This window comes from Staurois parvus, unplaced genomic scaffold, assembly GCF_062004578.1.
Source record: "Staurois parvus isolate SC_StPar_1 unplaced genomic scaffold, SC_StPar_1.0 ptg000562l, whole genome shotgun sequence".
Taxonomy (NCBI): domain Eukaryota; kingdom Metazoa; phylum Chordata; class Amphibia; order Anura; family Ranidae; genus Staurois; species Staurois parvus.
Genome location: NW_028318358.1, coordinates 2909486 through 2927930, shown reverse-complemented (window position 1 = coordinate 2927930; position 18445 = coordinate 2909486). Strand labels below are relative to the sequence as shown.

Sequence of the window (18445 nt, the reverse complement as noted above, 5' to 3'; positions counted from 1 at the left end):
ATCTTGTGGTGAACCCTCTGTATTCACTCTGGTGAAGTCTTCTCTTGATTGTTGACTTTGACACACATACACCTACCTCCTGGAGAGTGTTCTTGATCTGGCCAACTGTTGTGAAGGGGGTTTTCTTCACCAGGGAAAGAATTCTTCGGTCATCTACCACAGTTGTTTTCCGTGGTCTTCCGGGCCTTTTGGTGTTGCTGAGCTCCCCGGTGCATTCCTTCTTTTTAAGAATGTTCCAAACAGTTGTTTTGGCCACGTCTAATGTTTTTGCTATCTCTCTGATGGGTTTGTTTTATTTTTTCAGCCTAATGATGGCTTGCTTCACTGATAGTGACAGCTCTTTGGAGTTCTCATCTTGAGAGTTGACAGCAACAGAATCCATATGCAAATAGCACACTTGAAATTAACTCTGGACCTTTTATCTGTTCATTGTAATTGGGATAATGAGGGAATAACACACACCTGACCATGGAACAGCTGAGAAGCCAATTGTCCCATTACTTTTGGTCCCTTAACAAGTAGGAGGCACATATGCAAACTGAGCTGACAGTCTGCAGTTAAAGCACATCTTGTTCATTTCATTTCAAATCCATTGTGGTGGTGTATAGAGACAAAAATGTTAGAATTGTGTCGATGTCCCAATATTTATGGACCTGACTGTATACTACAACTAACAAAATAAACTGATTTCTAATTTTGTGTGTAATTCATGCAAGCCTAGCCATTGCTTTTTATGCTTGATTGCATTTTTAACACACTTGACACAAAGCATTCAACCTGTAGTAACTTCCTGAAACCACAAGTGGACGCACAACTTCAGTAATGTACACAACAAACTGTATCATAATGAACACAAAATACATCTAGTAAAACCAATTTAAGGTATTTTATTTTGTATTTTAATAAATTGGATTTATAGTACATTATATAAGACAAAGAGAAGGAAAATCTAATTTGGTGCCCTAGTTCCTTAGGTTATAGACAACTCCCCAGCAGGGAGAGTGCATCTAGTGTATAGGTGAGACTCTGTTATATATATATATATATTATTGAGTGTTTTGTGCAGAAGTGTTGTGTTTTCTGAAGATTAGGTCAAAAACTGTACAGTTTTGACCAATATTGAGGCTGATGTTAACTGAGATCATTCTAGAAGATCTGTTCTGATTGACATAGAAAACTCAAAGTGTACCAAATAATTTATTGTTGAGGGATTTATTAAATAATAGAAAGAAATGTCATTGTTATGTTGGGCCTAGCACCTTTTAGATATGTAAAGAGAAGAGAGAGTCAAACAGACAGAGGTAATATGTCAAACAATGCTGGGTTTCTTTGCTTCTAGAGGGGCCTCCAATTTATTGCTCTAGACTCAGTGCAGACATAGGCCTCCCGAGCAGCAGAGATGTGATATAGATCATTATTTCCAAACAAAGGAGCTCCTTCATATGCCTAGTGTCATCTGCATTGAAGAGGGTGACGTCCTTTCCTGGCTCCAGGTACATTTGAAGTACAACTGAAAAACAAAACCGAGTTTTAACCATCCTTTCCATCAAACCAGCATCTACAATGGAATACCATTATAGTCTATTGTCCTATTTCTTAAAGTGTATCTAAAGCCAAAACTTTTTATTTTTATTTTTGGATAGAGTGTAGATATGTTAAAACCACTGCCAAGTTTTTATTGCTATTGGTGTCTCCACTGGGAAAGTTACCCCTCTCTTTATGTCCTGCTGATCTCTATCACCACCACAGAAAATGAGGGGAGATCCAAAATGTTATAGCTGTCACTTGAACAAGAATAGAGGAGAAATCTTCCAATTCTCACTACTTTGGAGAGATTTCCTCTCACATCTGTATTGTCTTTAGAACAGAAAGTGAAGAGAAATCTGCCCAACGATACACAAACAGCAGAAAATAAGCCTGGCAGTGAATTTCTACTCCATACAAAACTATGAAAAACATCCCTAAGTGTCAGAACATACTGGACACTCGTTCCTCAGTGCACTCCCTCCCCAGGCCACTGTACCTGTCAACTAGCAAATGCATAGTTGAAGAGTTTTGTACTAGAGGTGGGTGGAACCTGATAGGGAACTGAGAGACTAGTTCTCTATCAAGTCCACTTTACTTTTGATTGACAACACATGGCAGTGGGTGGATAGCTGTTATGCAGTCCAATACCGGCTTTTGAATCTGCTCAGTGTTGTGCAATGTCAATGAGAGATAAGCCAGACCTGCCAGAAAGCTAGTCTCAGAGTTCCGTACCAGGCTCATCCCATCATCAGATGCAACGACTATGAATCAGAGGCAAGCCAGACCTGACAAGAAACTAGTCACAGAGTTCCCTACCAGGCTGATCTCATTATCAGATGCAACGACCATGAGTTTTTGGGTGGGTGGAACCTGATGGAGAATAGTTCCCCATCAGGTCCACCTAGCCTGTGATTTACTGTGGATGACAGTTCATAGCTTTGAAAGCTGCTATTGGACTGAAAAACGAATTTCAATCCACTCACTTTCATGTGCTGTGAATCCCAGGCAAAGTAGACCCGATGGGTAATGCAGCATGCGGGTTCCTCCTGTACGTCAACTTTGAGTTGGTCCTAATTACCTCCAGTTTGCTTATCTACAAACTGGCTGTAATTCTTTTAAAAACTGTCATAACCATTGTAAGAATTAGTAAGAATTATCTGAATATGGTGACTTTTTAAAGTGGAGTTCCAGCCCCCGCCACCTCCAAAAAATTCCTCATCGCTCATTCTGATCTCTTCTCCTGTTAGCAAATGTACAGTAAAGAATGGTCATTAGCATCTTAGGCTTTGGTCCCATGTCATAGTCCGAGTTTTACATTACTAGGGATTATAAGTGGCTGCAGGGGCAGACTGACAACTCATGGGCCCCCCCCCGGGCAATAGGGGGTCATGGGGCCCCCGTGTCCTTGCCCAAACTCAAAAAAGCCTATGAAAAAGGTACCAGGGGCATCTCATGGGGCCCCCTACTGACCCCGGGCCCTCGGGCAGTGCCCGAGTTTCCAAATGGTCAGTCCGCCCCTGAGTGGCTGATACAATGTATAATACTTGTAGTTACATTAGTTGCAAATAGAAAATCATATATTTATAAATTAATTTATACGTGCATCAGTGTGTACAGTTTATATGTGCTTGGAGTTCACCTTCAACTATAAACAGTTTTATGATGATTTGTATGTAGAAACACTTACTAAATTTTTACTCTCCTTTTGTTTCGGGACCTATTTGTCTTCTACAATGGTTATGTGGCTGCTGTGCTTTTTCTCTCTTGACTCCTTGATGTTTGTATTTGTTAGCTTTGCAGATATTCCTGAAAAAAAAGGGAAAATACATGACTTTAATTTTTGGATAAGCATAGAATATTTTATTATAGAAATGTGTTTCATACACGTTAAACAGCATAGCATCCTTAGTTCCCCACTCAACATACAGTCACGTGAAAAGGTAAGTACACCTTTTTTTCAACATATTTAACCACTTCAATACTGGGCACTTTCATCCCCTTCCTGAACAGGCCAATTTTCTTTTTTTGGTACTGTCGCACTTAAAACAGCAATTGCGTGGTCATGCAACACTGTACCCAAATTTTTATAATTTGTTTGAGACAGATAGAGCTTGTCTTAGTTTCTGTACATAAGTACATTTCCTTCTTCACTGATGGACACTGATAGGCTGCACTGATGGCAACTGTTGTGGCTGCACTGATGGACATTTTTTTGGCACTGATGGGGCTGCACTGATATTCTGTTCTGATGGGCACTGATATGCTGCACTGATGGCCACTGTTGGGGCTGCACTGATAATCAGAGCACTAATGATCAGTGCCCTGATTATCAGTGTAAATATCCCCTGTCACAGGAAAGTCAGTTATATATTTATATATTTCAGGTACTTATATAGTGCTGTCAATTTACGCAGCACTTTACATATACAGTTGTGGCCAAAATTATTCAACCCCCACTGAAATTGAGTGTTTTGGCCAGTTTGACATTGCTTTTGATCATTCAGTCATCTTGCTTACATTTACATTAAAGAGGCACTTGTAGGTCAGACAAATATAACATAACAGTTATAATGAAATAACCACAAATGTCTTTTCTGTGCTCACAGCATTATCAGTTTTATTCAACCCCCAAGTGACATTCAATCTTAGTACTTAGTACAGCATCCTTTTACAGTTATAACAGCTTTTAAACGTGAAGCATAGCTTGACACAAGTGTCTTGCAGCGATCTACGGGTATCTTCGCCCATTCTTCATGGGCAAAGGCCTCCAGTTCAGTCACATTCTTAGGCTTGCGCACTGCAACTGCTTTCTTTAAGTCCCACCAGAGGTTCTCAATCGGATTTAAGTCTGGTGACTGCGATGGCCACTCCAAAATGTTCCAGCCTTTCCTCTGCAACCATGCTCTAGTGGACTTGGAGGTATGCTTGGGATCATTGTCCTGTTGAAAGGTCCAACGTCTCCCAAGCCTCAGGTGTGTGACGGACTGCATCACGTTTCCATCCAATATCTCCTGGTACTGAAGAGAATTCATGGTACCTTGCACACGCTGAAGCTTCCCTGTACCTGCAGAAGCAAAACAGCCCCAAAGCATGATTGACCCTCCACCATGCTTCACAGTAGGCAAGGTGTTCTTTTCATCATAGGCCTTGTTCTTCCTCCTCCAAACATAGCGTTGATCCATGGGCCCAAACAGTTCTAATTTTGTTTCATCAGTCCACAGAACACTATCCCACAACTTTTGTGGTTTGTCCACATGGCTTTTGGCATACTGCAGTCGACTCTTCTTATTCTTTGGAGACAGCAAGGGGGTACGCCTGGGAGTTCTGGCACGGAGGCCTTCATTACGCAGTGTGCGTCTTATTGTCTGGGCTGAAACTTCTGTACCCACATCTGACAAATCTTTTCTCAGTTCCTCAGCAGTCACACGGGGACTTCTCTCCACTCTACGCTTCAGGTAGCGCACAGCAGTCGAAGTCAGCATCTTCTTTCTGCCACGACCAGGTAGCGTTTCAACAGTGCCCTTTGCCTTGAATTTGCGAATGATGCTTCCTAAGGTGTCTCTTGGTATGTTTAACATCTTTGCAATCTTCTTATAGCCATTGCCCTTCCTGTGAAGAGAAATCACCTCTTCTCTTGTCTTCCTGGACCATTCTCTTGCCTTCACCATGTTTGTAACCACACCAGTAAATGTCTAGAAGGAGCTGAGTATCACAGTCATTTTAAAGCTGCCTAATTGGTGCTTATTATGCTTGATTGCTGCTCGGTGACATCCACAGGTGTTTTCAATACCTGATGGAAAGCACCTGTATGAACCTCTGTTCTTCAGAGTGGTAGTCTTTAAGGGGTTGAATAATTGTGGCAATGAAGAAACCACATAAGAACCATTTACTACTGTATTACATAAACAATTGATGTCATTTTAGTTGCATTTGGGTAGTTACAACGTCCTTGTAGGATTTGATTCTGAATACAATTCCAAATGTACACTATAGTCCCTAAACCCCTTTACAGCATTGGGGGTTGAATAATTTTGGCCACAACTGTATATTGTACATTCACATCAGTCCCTAACTCTCAAGGAGTGTACAATCTAAGGTCCCTAACACACATTTAAAAAATGTAACTCACATAATATATGGAAAGGATATATAGTGTAATTCCGTATAGTATAAACAGATAACACTTTAATAATTGCTCTTACATTAAAACAGGTTTAAAATCTCCATACTCCCATTCCCAAACGTCTGCAGAGTCCAAGCAGCTTCCAGAAACGTTTGGTTAGGATTTCCACTTTCCAAAATGGCCGATCCGCCACTTCCAGTTCCTCCGTGTGCGTCTGACGTTGTTTCCCTTGATGAAACGCATTCGGCGATTTTGGAAAGTGGAAATCCTAACCAAACGTTTCTGGAAGCTGCTTGGACTCTGCAGAGGTTTGGGCTATGGGAGTACGGCGATTGTAAACCTGTTTTAATGTAAGAGCAATTATTAAAGTGTTATCTGTTTATACTATACGGAATTACACTATATATCCTTTCCATATATTATGTGTATCGATGGAGCATGGGTACTATGAGTACTAGTGAGTACTCCTGCTCAAGGTCCTGATGATATCTAGGAGCTTTTATCCATGAGGCTATGAGGACATCCTAAAGAATAATACCCAGGCTAGGAAAGCTTTCCTTGGATTGATTATACCCTTGGTGGTATTAAGCGTGGATTCTTTGCCATTTGGTAAGGGTATTTATTCTTTACACTGTACAAGTGCACACTGGTATCAGCACTTGGATATTTTTGCTCACAAGAGTGATTTACTAGCACGTTTACCACATAGAGTTCACTTGGTCACCTATATGGTCACGTATGATGTGAAGTGGCACATATGGTTATTTTGATTACAACCGTTCACTTTTTTATTTAAGGATATAACACTATATAGTTTTTCTATTTTTTGAGGTTCACTTTGACGATTGGAGCCATTTGGAAGGTTCCCCTATTGAGGATTTGGATTTGCATCATTGGAATCTATTTAGTGTATGACCTTTATCTTTGGACACAAGTGCATCGTTTTGGGATTTTTTGGAGACTTTATTTATTTATTTATTTATTCATAATTTTTGGAGATATCACTTTTCACATTCATTATCCAATTTTTCACAAATTTTTGATTTGTAAATAGGGTTTGAGCATATTGAGGTATGATTTAATTAGTACACTTTCAAGGATGAAAGTTATGCAGGCCATAGACGGGAGAAAATCGGCCGTTTTTTTTTTTGAAAAATGAAAAATCGGTTGTTCAATCAGCCGACATTATCACTATTGGTAAAAAAAGGTCAGCTGATTTTCACCCCATCTACGGCCAGCAATTATATAGAATATATGCAGAAGAAGAAGAAATAGAATATGCAGAAGAAGAAGAAATAGAATATGAAGAAGAAATAGAATACGAATAAAAAGAAGAAATAGAATATGCAGAAGAAGAAAAGTTGCAACATTGTATCTATTTGTATCCATTTCGGATACAGATGTTTCTATTACAAATAGATACAATGTTGCTATACTTTTAAATGTCAAATATAATATCGGACTGTAATTAATTTTTTTTCTTCTCCTTCTTCTTCTTCTTCATATTCTATTTCTTCTTTATCTTCTTCTTCATATTCTATTTCTTCTTTTCATTCATATTCTATTTTTTTCCTTTTCTTCTTTTCCTGCTTCTTTCATGTCACTGCTCATGCGCATTTTTAAATATCGTAAAAAGATCGGCAAATTTGTCCATCATTGCCGCGAAAATCAGCAGAACGACAAATTTGGACGATTATTTTCCAACAGGACCGATAATCTAAAACGTCAAAAATCACGAAAAACAGCCGACCGATTACCGCACTAACGATTCGAAAATCGACAGTTTTTTTTTCAACTGTTTTACGGTCGTTTTTTAATCTCATCTATGGCCCACATTAGACTTATATTCTTTAAGGTGTTAGTTATATTGGTTATTTCTATTCTTGGGATACCGTATTTATTTTTGATTACAGTTATGACACCAGCCATTTGATGGTTTGACAGTACGGTTTAGAGCCAGGGGCGGACTGACCATTTGTAAACTCAGGTACTGCCCGAGGGCCCGGGGTCAGTAGGGGGCCACATGAGATGCCCCTGGTACCTTTTTCATAGGCTTTTTTGAGTTTGGGCAAGGACACAGGGGCCCCATGATCCCTTATTGCCCGGGGGCCCCATGAGTTGTCAGTCCGCCCCTGTTTAGAGCACATAAAAATGTGACAGTTTTTTGAAAACCGTAACTGTTTTTAAACTCGTTCACACTGTCACATCACATATGATTTGCACAGAAATTTCACTGCTTTCCTGTGCAAATCACATTTGATTCTGTGTGGTGCTATTTGAGCCTATTGTTTTGTATGACTTAAATTGTACCGCATACACATGAAAAAGGTACATGCACTGTTTTTTGCCACAGATTGCATGGGTGTTCATACCCATGTGATCTGATTCAAGCAAACGCTCCCCACCTGCTTTTGGGGTGTTGTCAACTTTTAATTGACACCTGCAGCAGATCGCATGAAGAATTGCTATGCAGTACGATGCTTGAAACGAGGCAACTCCTGTATCCCATCGGTGTGAACCCAGCCTGAAACTTAAATTGATGGCTTCAGTTCCATTTTAAATCAATTAGTTTATTTCCAGTTTAAATAATTTAGGAATCAGGTGGGCCAACATTTGAGCCAGTTTTTCTGTTAGTGATTTTTTTTTTAGTAGCAAACAAAGAATAAATATTTATAATTATTATAACACATAATAAGCACAATTAAACTACTGTCATTTCATTTTCACAGCTACATTTATGGCATTTATTGACATTTGAAAGTCTGTTACAATGTAAACTATGCAGAGAAAAGATCAGTATAGTTTACCTTCTGAAGAGTCTAGTTGACTGTCCTGCTGCCTCCCTGGTGAGTTATTCTCTTGTTGTCCATCCTGCATAAAACAGCGACATGAGCTCATCTGCTGAGATGCTTGAATTGGAGCTGTATTACCATGGCAACAACACCCCAAGTTGGGCCTGTTATCCATACTGTTCTGGCTCTGTGGGGTACTTTCATCTTCCGAGCCTTGTTTACAAAGGTGATGCTCTGCTAATAGCTGCAGTTCTGAAAAGAAGAGTAATAGTCAGACAAAGGTAACAACAAGACCAAAGAAAGTTCATGTATGACCACAGGCAAACAATGTATGTGCTACCCGTGATCACTAATCACTAGTTTCTCAAACGACCACGAGATGTCACTATATTCAAACATGTTTGACTAAGAAGTCAATTGTTAATTATTTAAGAATACAGTTGACCTAGATGTTAAATGATTCTTTGCCTTCTGCAAGTATGTCAAAGCTGCATAATAGAGGAGGCATGCATGCTGGGAGCTAAACTACATGGACAATTTTAAACTTGTGCTACATTTATTCAGTAGACTTTTCAGACACCGGAGCTACATATCTGTTCCCCTGTCAGGTGCCCCAGGTCTTGGATTTGGAGCCGTGTCCCCCTTAACCACTTGAGTCCGCAGGCATTTTCTTCCCTAAATCTCCTCGAGTTCCAGAGGTTTTATATTTATGGAAAAGTCTCAGTTCTGCACATTATACCGCTTGGCTTGTAGCCTACCCTATCATAATAGTCGTCGTGCACTTTTTCAATATGACAATGATCCAAAACACACATCTCAGGCCACTGTTGCATTTCTGAAGAAGAACAGGGTGAAAGTGATTCAGTTGTCAACTATGTCTCCTGATATGAACCCAATCGAACACCTATGGGGAATTCTGAAGAGACAAGAGCATCACTCTCAATCCAGCATCCAGGCTCTAAAAGAGGTCGTTCTTGAAGAATGGAAGAGGATAGATGTCGACAACTTGTTCATTCCGTGCCTAGAAGACTTGGTGCGGTCCTTACAAATCATGGAGGTCATACAAAATACTAGATGGAGTAGTTTTTGTTGTGGGGTGTGTTCATTTTTGCATCAACTAATTTGAATAAAACTGAAGATTTTGTAATATACTGTAAGTTATAATAATAACCTTACATTCATGCAACGAGCCAAACAAATGTTCTATAAAACTCAGTTTTGTCAATATTTTGGAAATTGTTCCTGTGTTCATTGAGATATTGAGTAAAATCTTACTTTTCAAAAGAGATGTACTCATTTATGCTGAACACTGTACATTATTTTTTTTAGGGATTGAGAGGGCTTTAATTGGGAAGTAAATTTGGATACATATATTTTTATTTTCTTGTCTTTTATTGGAAATATATAAATGATTTTTAAAAATTGTATCTTCCTGTGATTTTTCACAGCGTTTATGTAACTACTTGCCACTTTTACTCCCTTTGTGCCCAGGCCAGTTTTCAGTTTTCAGCGCTGTTGCACTTTGAATGACAATTGTGTGGTCATGCAACACTGTACCCATGCAAAATGTTTATAATTTTTTTTCACACAAATAGAGCTTTCTTTTGGTGGTATTTAATTGCCACTGGGTTTTTATTTTTTGCACGATAAACAAGAAAGTTTTTCTTTGTTTCTATTATAAAATTTTGCATACAGGTAATTCTTCTCCTTCACTGATGTGCGTTGATGAGGCTGCACTGATAGGCAGCACTGATGGGCAGCACTGATGGACACTGATGAAGTGGCATGGATAGGCAGCAATGATGGGCACTGATAGGCTGCACTGATGAGGTGGCACTGATGAGGCAGCACTGGTGGGCATTGATGAGGAGGCACTGATGATGCTTCACTGATATGCTGCTATGTTGGGTACTAATAGGTGGCACTGATGAGCACTGGTGGGCAGCACTGATGGGTGGCACTGACTGATGGAACTGACTGGTGCCACTGGTCGGAGGCACTGATGGGCACTGCCGGGTGCAACTGCTGGGCGGCACTGCTGGGCAGAACTGATGGGTGGCATTGCTGGGTACTGATGGATGCAACTGATGGGCACTGCAGGGTGGCACTGCTGGGCGGCACTGCTGGAAACTGATGATCAGGGCACTGATCATCAGTGCAATCTGCTCTGTGACATTTGCTGGTTATTGGCAGTACTTTCCTCACGCTGTGACAGTGTGAGGAAAGTGCTGCCGATAACCGGCAACTGTATTTATTGTATGTTGTGATCTGCTGTGTCATTGAACACAGCTGATCCAGTGGCGTCCCGAGGCAGGTGCAGCTGCTCAGCCATGGAAACCCCATTCCATGAAGCTCTGTTGTTGTGCTAATCTGAAGGCCACATGAAGTTTGGAGGTCTTTAGCTATTGACCCTGCATACAGTTGGCAACTTCTGCGCACTGTGCACTTCAGCATGCGCTGACCCCACTCTGTAATTTTACATGGTCTACCACTTTATGGCTGAGTTGCTGTTGTTCCCAGTTGCTTCCACTTTGTTATAATCCCACTAACAGTTGACCGTGGAATATTTAGTAGCAAGGAAATTTCACGGTTGGACTTATTGCACAGGTGGTAACCTATCATGGTACCATGGTTGAATTCACTGAACTCCTGAGAGCGACCCATTCTTTCACAAATGTTTGTAGAAGCAGTCTGCATGTCTAGGTGCTTGATTTTATACACCTGTGGACATGGAGGTGATTGGAACACCTGAATTCAATGATTTGGAGGGGTGTCCCAATACTTTTGGCAATATAGTGTCTATATATATATATATATATATATATATATATATACTGCTGGAATAGGTATTGATCACCAAGTTATCTCATTGAGTGAAAACGGTGGAGACCATTCTAACTGTTTCTTGCAGCAATGTGACTGTTGAACATGTTTTCACTTCAATAGAACATAAAACATGGATGGACACAAAATAGAAAAAGGATAAAGACTTTAAAAACAGAACTGTGAATTTAATCCAATTTACTTTACTTGCGTCATGAATTGACAGTCAGCTGCTTATAGCAGCCAAATTCTAAACGTGCCTTTAAGAAGTGCAGCTCAATAGTGGGAACTTGGCAGTCTGCAAAATACAGATTTGCTTGGGGAATCAGTACATTGGATCTTAACATTTTTCCCCTTTTATGTCCCAATCCTAGTCACACAAGCACTAATGCATGATCAAGGGAAAACTAGCACATAATCTATTGGTAAGTTTTTGTAATAGAGAACAAGTCCAAAGTAGCTAAAGAACTCCCACAAACATGGAGGGGGTGTGCAGAAGAGATAGCATTTCAACTCTGGTAATAAACACTGTACTAATGTGCTGCAAAAACTCTACAGTAATTCTGAGACATTGTGATCTTGATCCATCACAATCTGATTTTTATCTCTCTATTATAATGTATAGTCATGAACAAACTTTTTTGAGATAAACTGTTATTTAATATGCTTTTTATCTTACACCAAACTGCATAATCTTGCTTGTTTCCTGATCAATGTAATCCATTTGACACAGAGGTGTAACTAGAACCCTAAGGGCCCTGGTGCAAGAAACCTTCCCTCTGAGCCCGGGGCTCTTTACTCCAGTCCCTTTATTACTATCCTGCAGCACGAAAGTTTCACATGTTCTTCAGCGGGCCCCCTTCCTGCTGTTTGGATAGGGTTGCCATCTTTTCTTCAAGCAAACCTGAACACTTTAGTGGCGTATGGCAAATTTTTTGTAGTATACACTATACATATATTTTGTGAATAAACAACATTTCTATCACAAGAGTCCCCCCTCACATCAGAGTCCACAGGGTTCCCCCTTTACATCTGAATCCACAGAGTTCCTCTTTATATCTGAATCTGCAGAGTTCCCCTTCACATTTGAATCCTCAGAGTTTCCCCTTCACATCTGAATCTGCAGACTTTCCCCTTTACATCTGAAACTGCAGCATTTCCCTTACATCCGGACACAGCGGAACACTAATCGCTGTATAGGACCTCTATGTGAGGTCCCGATCATGTGATCACTGATTGGCCAGTCAGTGATCACATGAATAGTAGTAAGCAAAATGTCACTTCCTGATATCATTGCTTACTACTAGTGAAATCTGCCTTGTACCATGTGACAAGCTGTGACCAATCACAGCTCACACAGTATTTCTCAATGGCTGCAAGAATGCAGCCAGAGAGAAGGAGAAATGATTGCGTATACAGCCTTTATGGGTGTAAAAGCAATCAGTGTAAAAAGAAAATCTTCATCACCCCCCACAAGTAGTACAGTGTCACTATGGTGACACTATACTGCTAGGGTGACAATATGTTAAAAAACATAAATAATAATATAAAAAAATAAAATAAAAATGTCAAAAATGTTTTTGAAAAATTATAATTTTTGGTTATAAACTAATTTGGGTTATTTTTTTTACACGAAAGAGATAGCTGAATACATTTTGGCCAAGAGTTATGAAGAAAGATTATTTATTTGCAAAATGTTATAAGAAAAACATTTTTTTTTCAAAATGTTTGGACTTTTTCATTTATATAGTAGGTACAGTGTTGCATGACTGCGCAATTGTCATTCAAAGTTTGATAGCACTGAAAGCTGAAAATTGGTCTGAGCAGGAAGGGGGTGAAAGTGTCCGGACTGGAAGTGGTTAAGGAACCAACTCTAGCCTAAAACATTTATTTTGTTTTGGATAGAGCAGGGAAGAGTTATAGCCTTTTTTAATGCTGTATGTGTTCCTGTTGGTGAAATTTCCACTGTTGCTGAATAGACTGGGAATGTCTCCCAAACTGGGACATAGATGGGAGTAAAAACCTGACAGTAAAGGTAACTCTTAAGCGTTATCAAAAAAGAATAATTTGGCTGGAAATGGAGTTGGGCTTTAAAATGTGACTAACAACATCTAGTTGTGAACTAAATGAAAATACATTTTTACATAAATTTGGGCACCTTTAATTTATAAAATAAAACAAATATATATTTTTTAAGCTTTATCAAGGCCTAGGTTTATTTATGCAGAGTAAAATAGATAGATAGGTAATACAGGGATGGAAGGGGCAAGGCTGACATCCAAGAAGGTGGCATTAGAATCTAAAATCTAAAATTCAATTCTTGGGGCCCATTTACATCAGTGTGATATACTAATGCATGTTTTGTTATGCTTTAACTTGCCTTGCTTTAAAGGCAGCCCAATTTTTTGAATGGGCTAGCCAATGCACAAAAAAAGTGCATACACAGCGCACCACAATGTATGGTAGTGAAAGGCTTACAGCAACAGTGTGAATCCTGCTTATGTGTCCCAAGTTAAAAAATATGTACAGTACTTAGCTATGTTAAAAGCAGGGGCGGACTGAGCATTTGGAAAGTTGGGCACTGCCTGAGGGCCCGGAGTTAGTAGGGGGCCCCATGAGATGCCCCTGGTACCTTTTTCATAGGCTTTTTTGGGTTTGGGCAAGGACACAGGGGCCCCATAATCCCCTATTGCCCGGGAGCCCCATGAGTTGTCAGTCCACCCCTGGTTAAAAGTTGGCTAAGGCCCCTTTCACACAGGCTATCTGATCAGGTCTGCCTACCAGTTTTTATAGGCAGTCCTGATCAGAAGGCCTATGCATTCCTATGGACAGGCGGGTGTAAATGGACTTTTGTCCATTTACACCTGCCTACCTCCAGGTCCGATACAGTCCCTTAAAAAAAGGAAGGGGATCTGTCCTCTTCTGTTAAGGGGGATTGCAGGGTAGTTGGGTGTAAACGGACAGCGGAGTCTTTATACTCCCGGCTGCCCATAAAAAGACTGAGCAGACACAGATGTGTCATCCGCCTGCTCTGCTTCGATCAGCAGGATATCTGTGAACTGATCCCCTGCTGACTGAAGCAGAATCCACCCTGTGTGAACGGGGCCTAATATGGCTATAGTCACATTGGACAAGAAAAAATTAAACAAAAAGTTTGAAAAATTTCAGTTTCCTTGCAATAACAGCACAATGAGCCACAATTTACCCAAACTGATACGCTAGTATGTTATCCATGCTTATAAAAAAATGGGATTATCCCACACAACAGATCAAATTTATGGATTTGTTTTGTTCTTGCTGGTATTATTTGTACTATGGTGTTTAGGTTTTGTATATCAGCAATTTCCAATTTATTCAGTAAGTGCTTTATGCTACCGCAACCCTTAGAGGAGCAATCCAGAGGTAGGTAAGAATGGTGTAACACTTTATATATGATAGTAAAGCATTTTGCTTGATGTTTCCCTGTTTCCCTGTGCTGCTCCACTTTGCCAGGCAAATAGCTATCCTGCTTGACCCACCTCTAATATTGGGCTAAAATTCATAGATTTACTCAAATGACTGTACCAACAAGTGCCATTTGCTGCTAAGCTATAGCGCATGTGTGGGTAACAAAGCTTTACCTTTACAACAAATATACAGGCAAGTGTAGTAACTCTGTGTAGTGAATGTCCAGGTCCCAGGATGTTCACAGATAAGAGAAGAGTGTGAAGACTTTCTTTATCAAATATAGGATTTGAAACCAAGATTTAACTCAGAAGTAAATCACGGCTATCTTAAAATGAATCTGTGGTTAGCCCATGCAGGGCAAGGCAACATGCTCAATTTAATCACCCCTAGCCAGAATTATATTGTCATCTTTTGATCTCCAACTACCCTGGATACTGGGAGAAGGAGAAGTTGTCTTGTAGGTGGTCACTCAAGTTGAGCTTACATAGGGAAATGTAGTCTTCCTTGGTGATGGTGGACGAATGATGTTCCTCCATACTCAGAACTAGCAGATTTGTTTTTTACTTTTGGCAGCTGAATTGAGCAGCAGGGGGAGAAGGAAAGGTGAAAATGTGCTACTAGAAAGGGAGACCTGTTGCTTTGTGCCACATTAAAAAAAACACAGGTTTTTTTTTTTTTCGAAGAGCACACAAGACATTTATTGTAGCTTTGTCACACTAATAAGATCACCTATGTGTTTCTGAACTTAGGCTGGCCAAGCATCAGTAGAATTTCATTTCAATGTTCATATGGAAATTCTGAAAACTCTTTGTCAGAGCATTCCATCCTGCTGTCATTGACTCATTTCATTTGAAAGCCCTTAAAATTTGATTCAGACTTACTACTTGAATGGAATCCCAGATATACTAAACATGTTTGTTTTGTGCCAAGCACATGCACATTACAATATGTATGATTTTTCCAGAACAAAAATCACATTCACAGTTACAAGTTTATTAATTTTTCATAAATTTAATTCAGACTGTTTTTCATAAACATTTTTGACTGATATCTATGGAAGTGCAATTAAATACTGTAATAGTATTGTATCGCAGAGGTTTAGTCTCAATAGCTAATACTTTGTTGCATTGCTGGAGTTTACTAACAAAAAGGCTATAAAAATCAGTTTATTTATTTTTGAAATGTGGTGTCTTCTCCTTAAGCGTTAGAACAGAATGACTCAAACTGCTGTGTGTAAAGCTGGTCATTATCCAGTAGAATTTCATTGGAATATTCGATTATTCGAGTTTCTAACGGTAATGAGGGCAAATTGCTGATAGTTTTGGACCATAATGATGAGAAGGTTCAAAGGAGCAGGATGGAAAATGTTAATTAGTTACTAACTTAATTACAAGTGACTTTTTTAATATATTGTGTATTTAAATTAAAACTATTCCTTGGTGATTTATCTAAAAAAAACCACAAAGAAGAGTTTACAAGATATTAAACCAAAGCTTCAACGCTCAAGGTCATTATTTTATAGGAAAAAAAAAACAAGAAACAGGTAATTAGCATGTACTGTTGTAATAAAGTAGAATTGCGGGGTGAAATGTACTGATTGATTCTATGATGTATTAATGAGATATTTAATTATTCTTATTTATTTAAATACTGTATCTTTGTATATGTCTGCCAGTCTACACAATTAAACACAGAGAACATAAGGTGATTATGATAGAATAATAGGTTTTTGTAACCTTAAAAGGCAAATACGTATATTCCAGTTTTCAAAGTAAAATTCAGTGGTAGAACTGAGATTCTAACTTTTATCAAGGAGACGCTATCCAGCAATATTGGGTATATGCTCCAAAAGGTGTACCAATCCTTTAAAGACAGATCACAGAGGGTGATTATGGTGGCATAATAGGACTTTGTATCCTTAAAAGGCAAATACTTATATTCCAGTTTTCAAAGTAAGTTTCAGTGCTAGAAGTGAGACTAACTTCCACCAAGAAGCCTATAAACTCAGCAACCTTCAATACTGTGACCAGGTTCCAACAATCACTGTGAAAAAACTTCCACCATTTTATTTTGCAGTGCTTTTGCTTTCAGAAAATATATAATATTTGGGGATCCTAAGTAATTTTCTAGGAAAAAATGCTGATTTTTAACGTGTGGGAAAATTACCCCAGACGCGAAGTGGTTAAACTAACATTCTTTTAGTGCCATTTTATTGTGATGTTCAGGTCTGCAAAATCAGACACTTCCATGGCTATAGGAAAAAAATAAAGTACCTTTTTTCAAAACTTGAGAGTTCCCTTTAAAATAAAATGATTAGACGGTACTTGTGAGCCACAAAAATAAATACTATACATCTCTGATATTGTTCGCAGGCACTTAATCACATCCTCATAGGTATGTGCAAAGTAATAGCTAGGAAAATATTTAGTAAAAGTGCCACGCTGTTGAGATCGAATTGGTAGCAATATAATAAATCTATATTAGTGCAATAAATATATCCTCTCAAAATAAAAATAAAAAATGTAATATAATAATATTAAAAATTAATAAGAAAAATAAAATTGTTTTGCTTATGTGAAAACTCTAATATTATAATACCAAAAATAAATGTGAAGTGAAATATAAAGTGTGACCAAATGTGACTAATAAAATGAATATCCAAATTATAAAACAATAAAAAATGTATACAAAGTGTCCAAATGATAATTGTGTGTTTTCCAAAACGTTTATCAGATCCTTTCTGGGTAATGACACTCTATTGTGCTTTAAAATAAAAAACAATTGTGTGTGCTACTAAAGTTGTATCATAATAAATCTGTCAGCACATGCTTCCCCAAGGATTGCTTGGTTATTCTACCTTCTCAATAGCTTCTTTAAAACAAAAACCTAACACTTTATAACTATTTTGCAGCGATTTCTCTCCTCTGTGGTGATGATTGTCACATACCGTATTTAAATTAACAGTGTAAAATGGGATTACGTAAGCAAATTACATCCTTGATAAATGCTTGCAGCCAAGCATTGCATAGTAGATAAGCAAGGGTAATTTAAAGAAGCTTTGTCTAAATGATGATTGTGATATACATTAGACATGCAATGGCTCATTAAACCAGTTGCTGCTAGAAGATACCTTGTGTAAACAGCTGACGTTTTTTCCACGATGTGAGAATAACACTGCAAGTACGCAGACTTGATGCTTCTCTGTGGGCGGCTGTGTATGTACTGCTCTGCCATACATCACACACAGTAATGTCTTGTTTCTCAGTGGGTGGTGGTGTAAAACTACAGTTCTAATATGCTGAAGCACAGTTTATCAGTTTATTTTAATTAACTTGAAAAAAAATGGTTTATATACTGATATATATATATATATAATTTATTTATTTCAGGTACCTATATAGCGCCATCAATTTACACACCGCTTTACATATATATATATATATATATATATATATATATTGTACATTCACATAAGTCCCTAACCCTCAAGGGGCGTACAATCTAAAGTCCCTAACTCACATTCATACATATATATACTAGGGCCAAATTAGACATATATATATATATATATATATATATATATATATACAGTATACACACAACCTCAGTTTTTGTATAGATCTGTACCCAGCACACATTTTATTGCATATACATATGTATTAAAGGGAAAATCAAGGAAATGGTCAGTTAACATCTGCTGTTCAAAATCTGCCCAACAAGATGACCTCCTGCA

General features: G+C 38.6%; 1 protein-coding gene across 2 annotated transcripts in view; it reads right to left on the bottom strand.

The window, feature by feature from the left end:
- Window positions 1-862: 862 nt before the first annotated feature.
- PPP1R1A (protein phosphatase 1 regulatory inhibitor subunit 1A) overlaps window positions 863-18445 on the bottom strand; it is a 251213-nt gene continuing 233630 nt past the window's right edge. For both annotated transcript variants that reach the window (XM_089691395.1, XM_089691394.1), the window contains 3 exons: window positions 8458-8694; window positions 3215-3333; window positions 863-1510 (listed from right to left, as the gene is read on the bottom strand). In XM_089691395.1, coding sequence (XP_089547521.1) covers window positions 3245-3333; window positions 8458-8694 — 326 coding nt within the window. In that variant the 3' untranslated portion in view covers window positions 863-1510; window positions 3215-3244. The remainder of the gene's footprint in view (window positions 1511-3214; window positions 3334-8457; window positions 8695-18445) is intronic.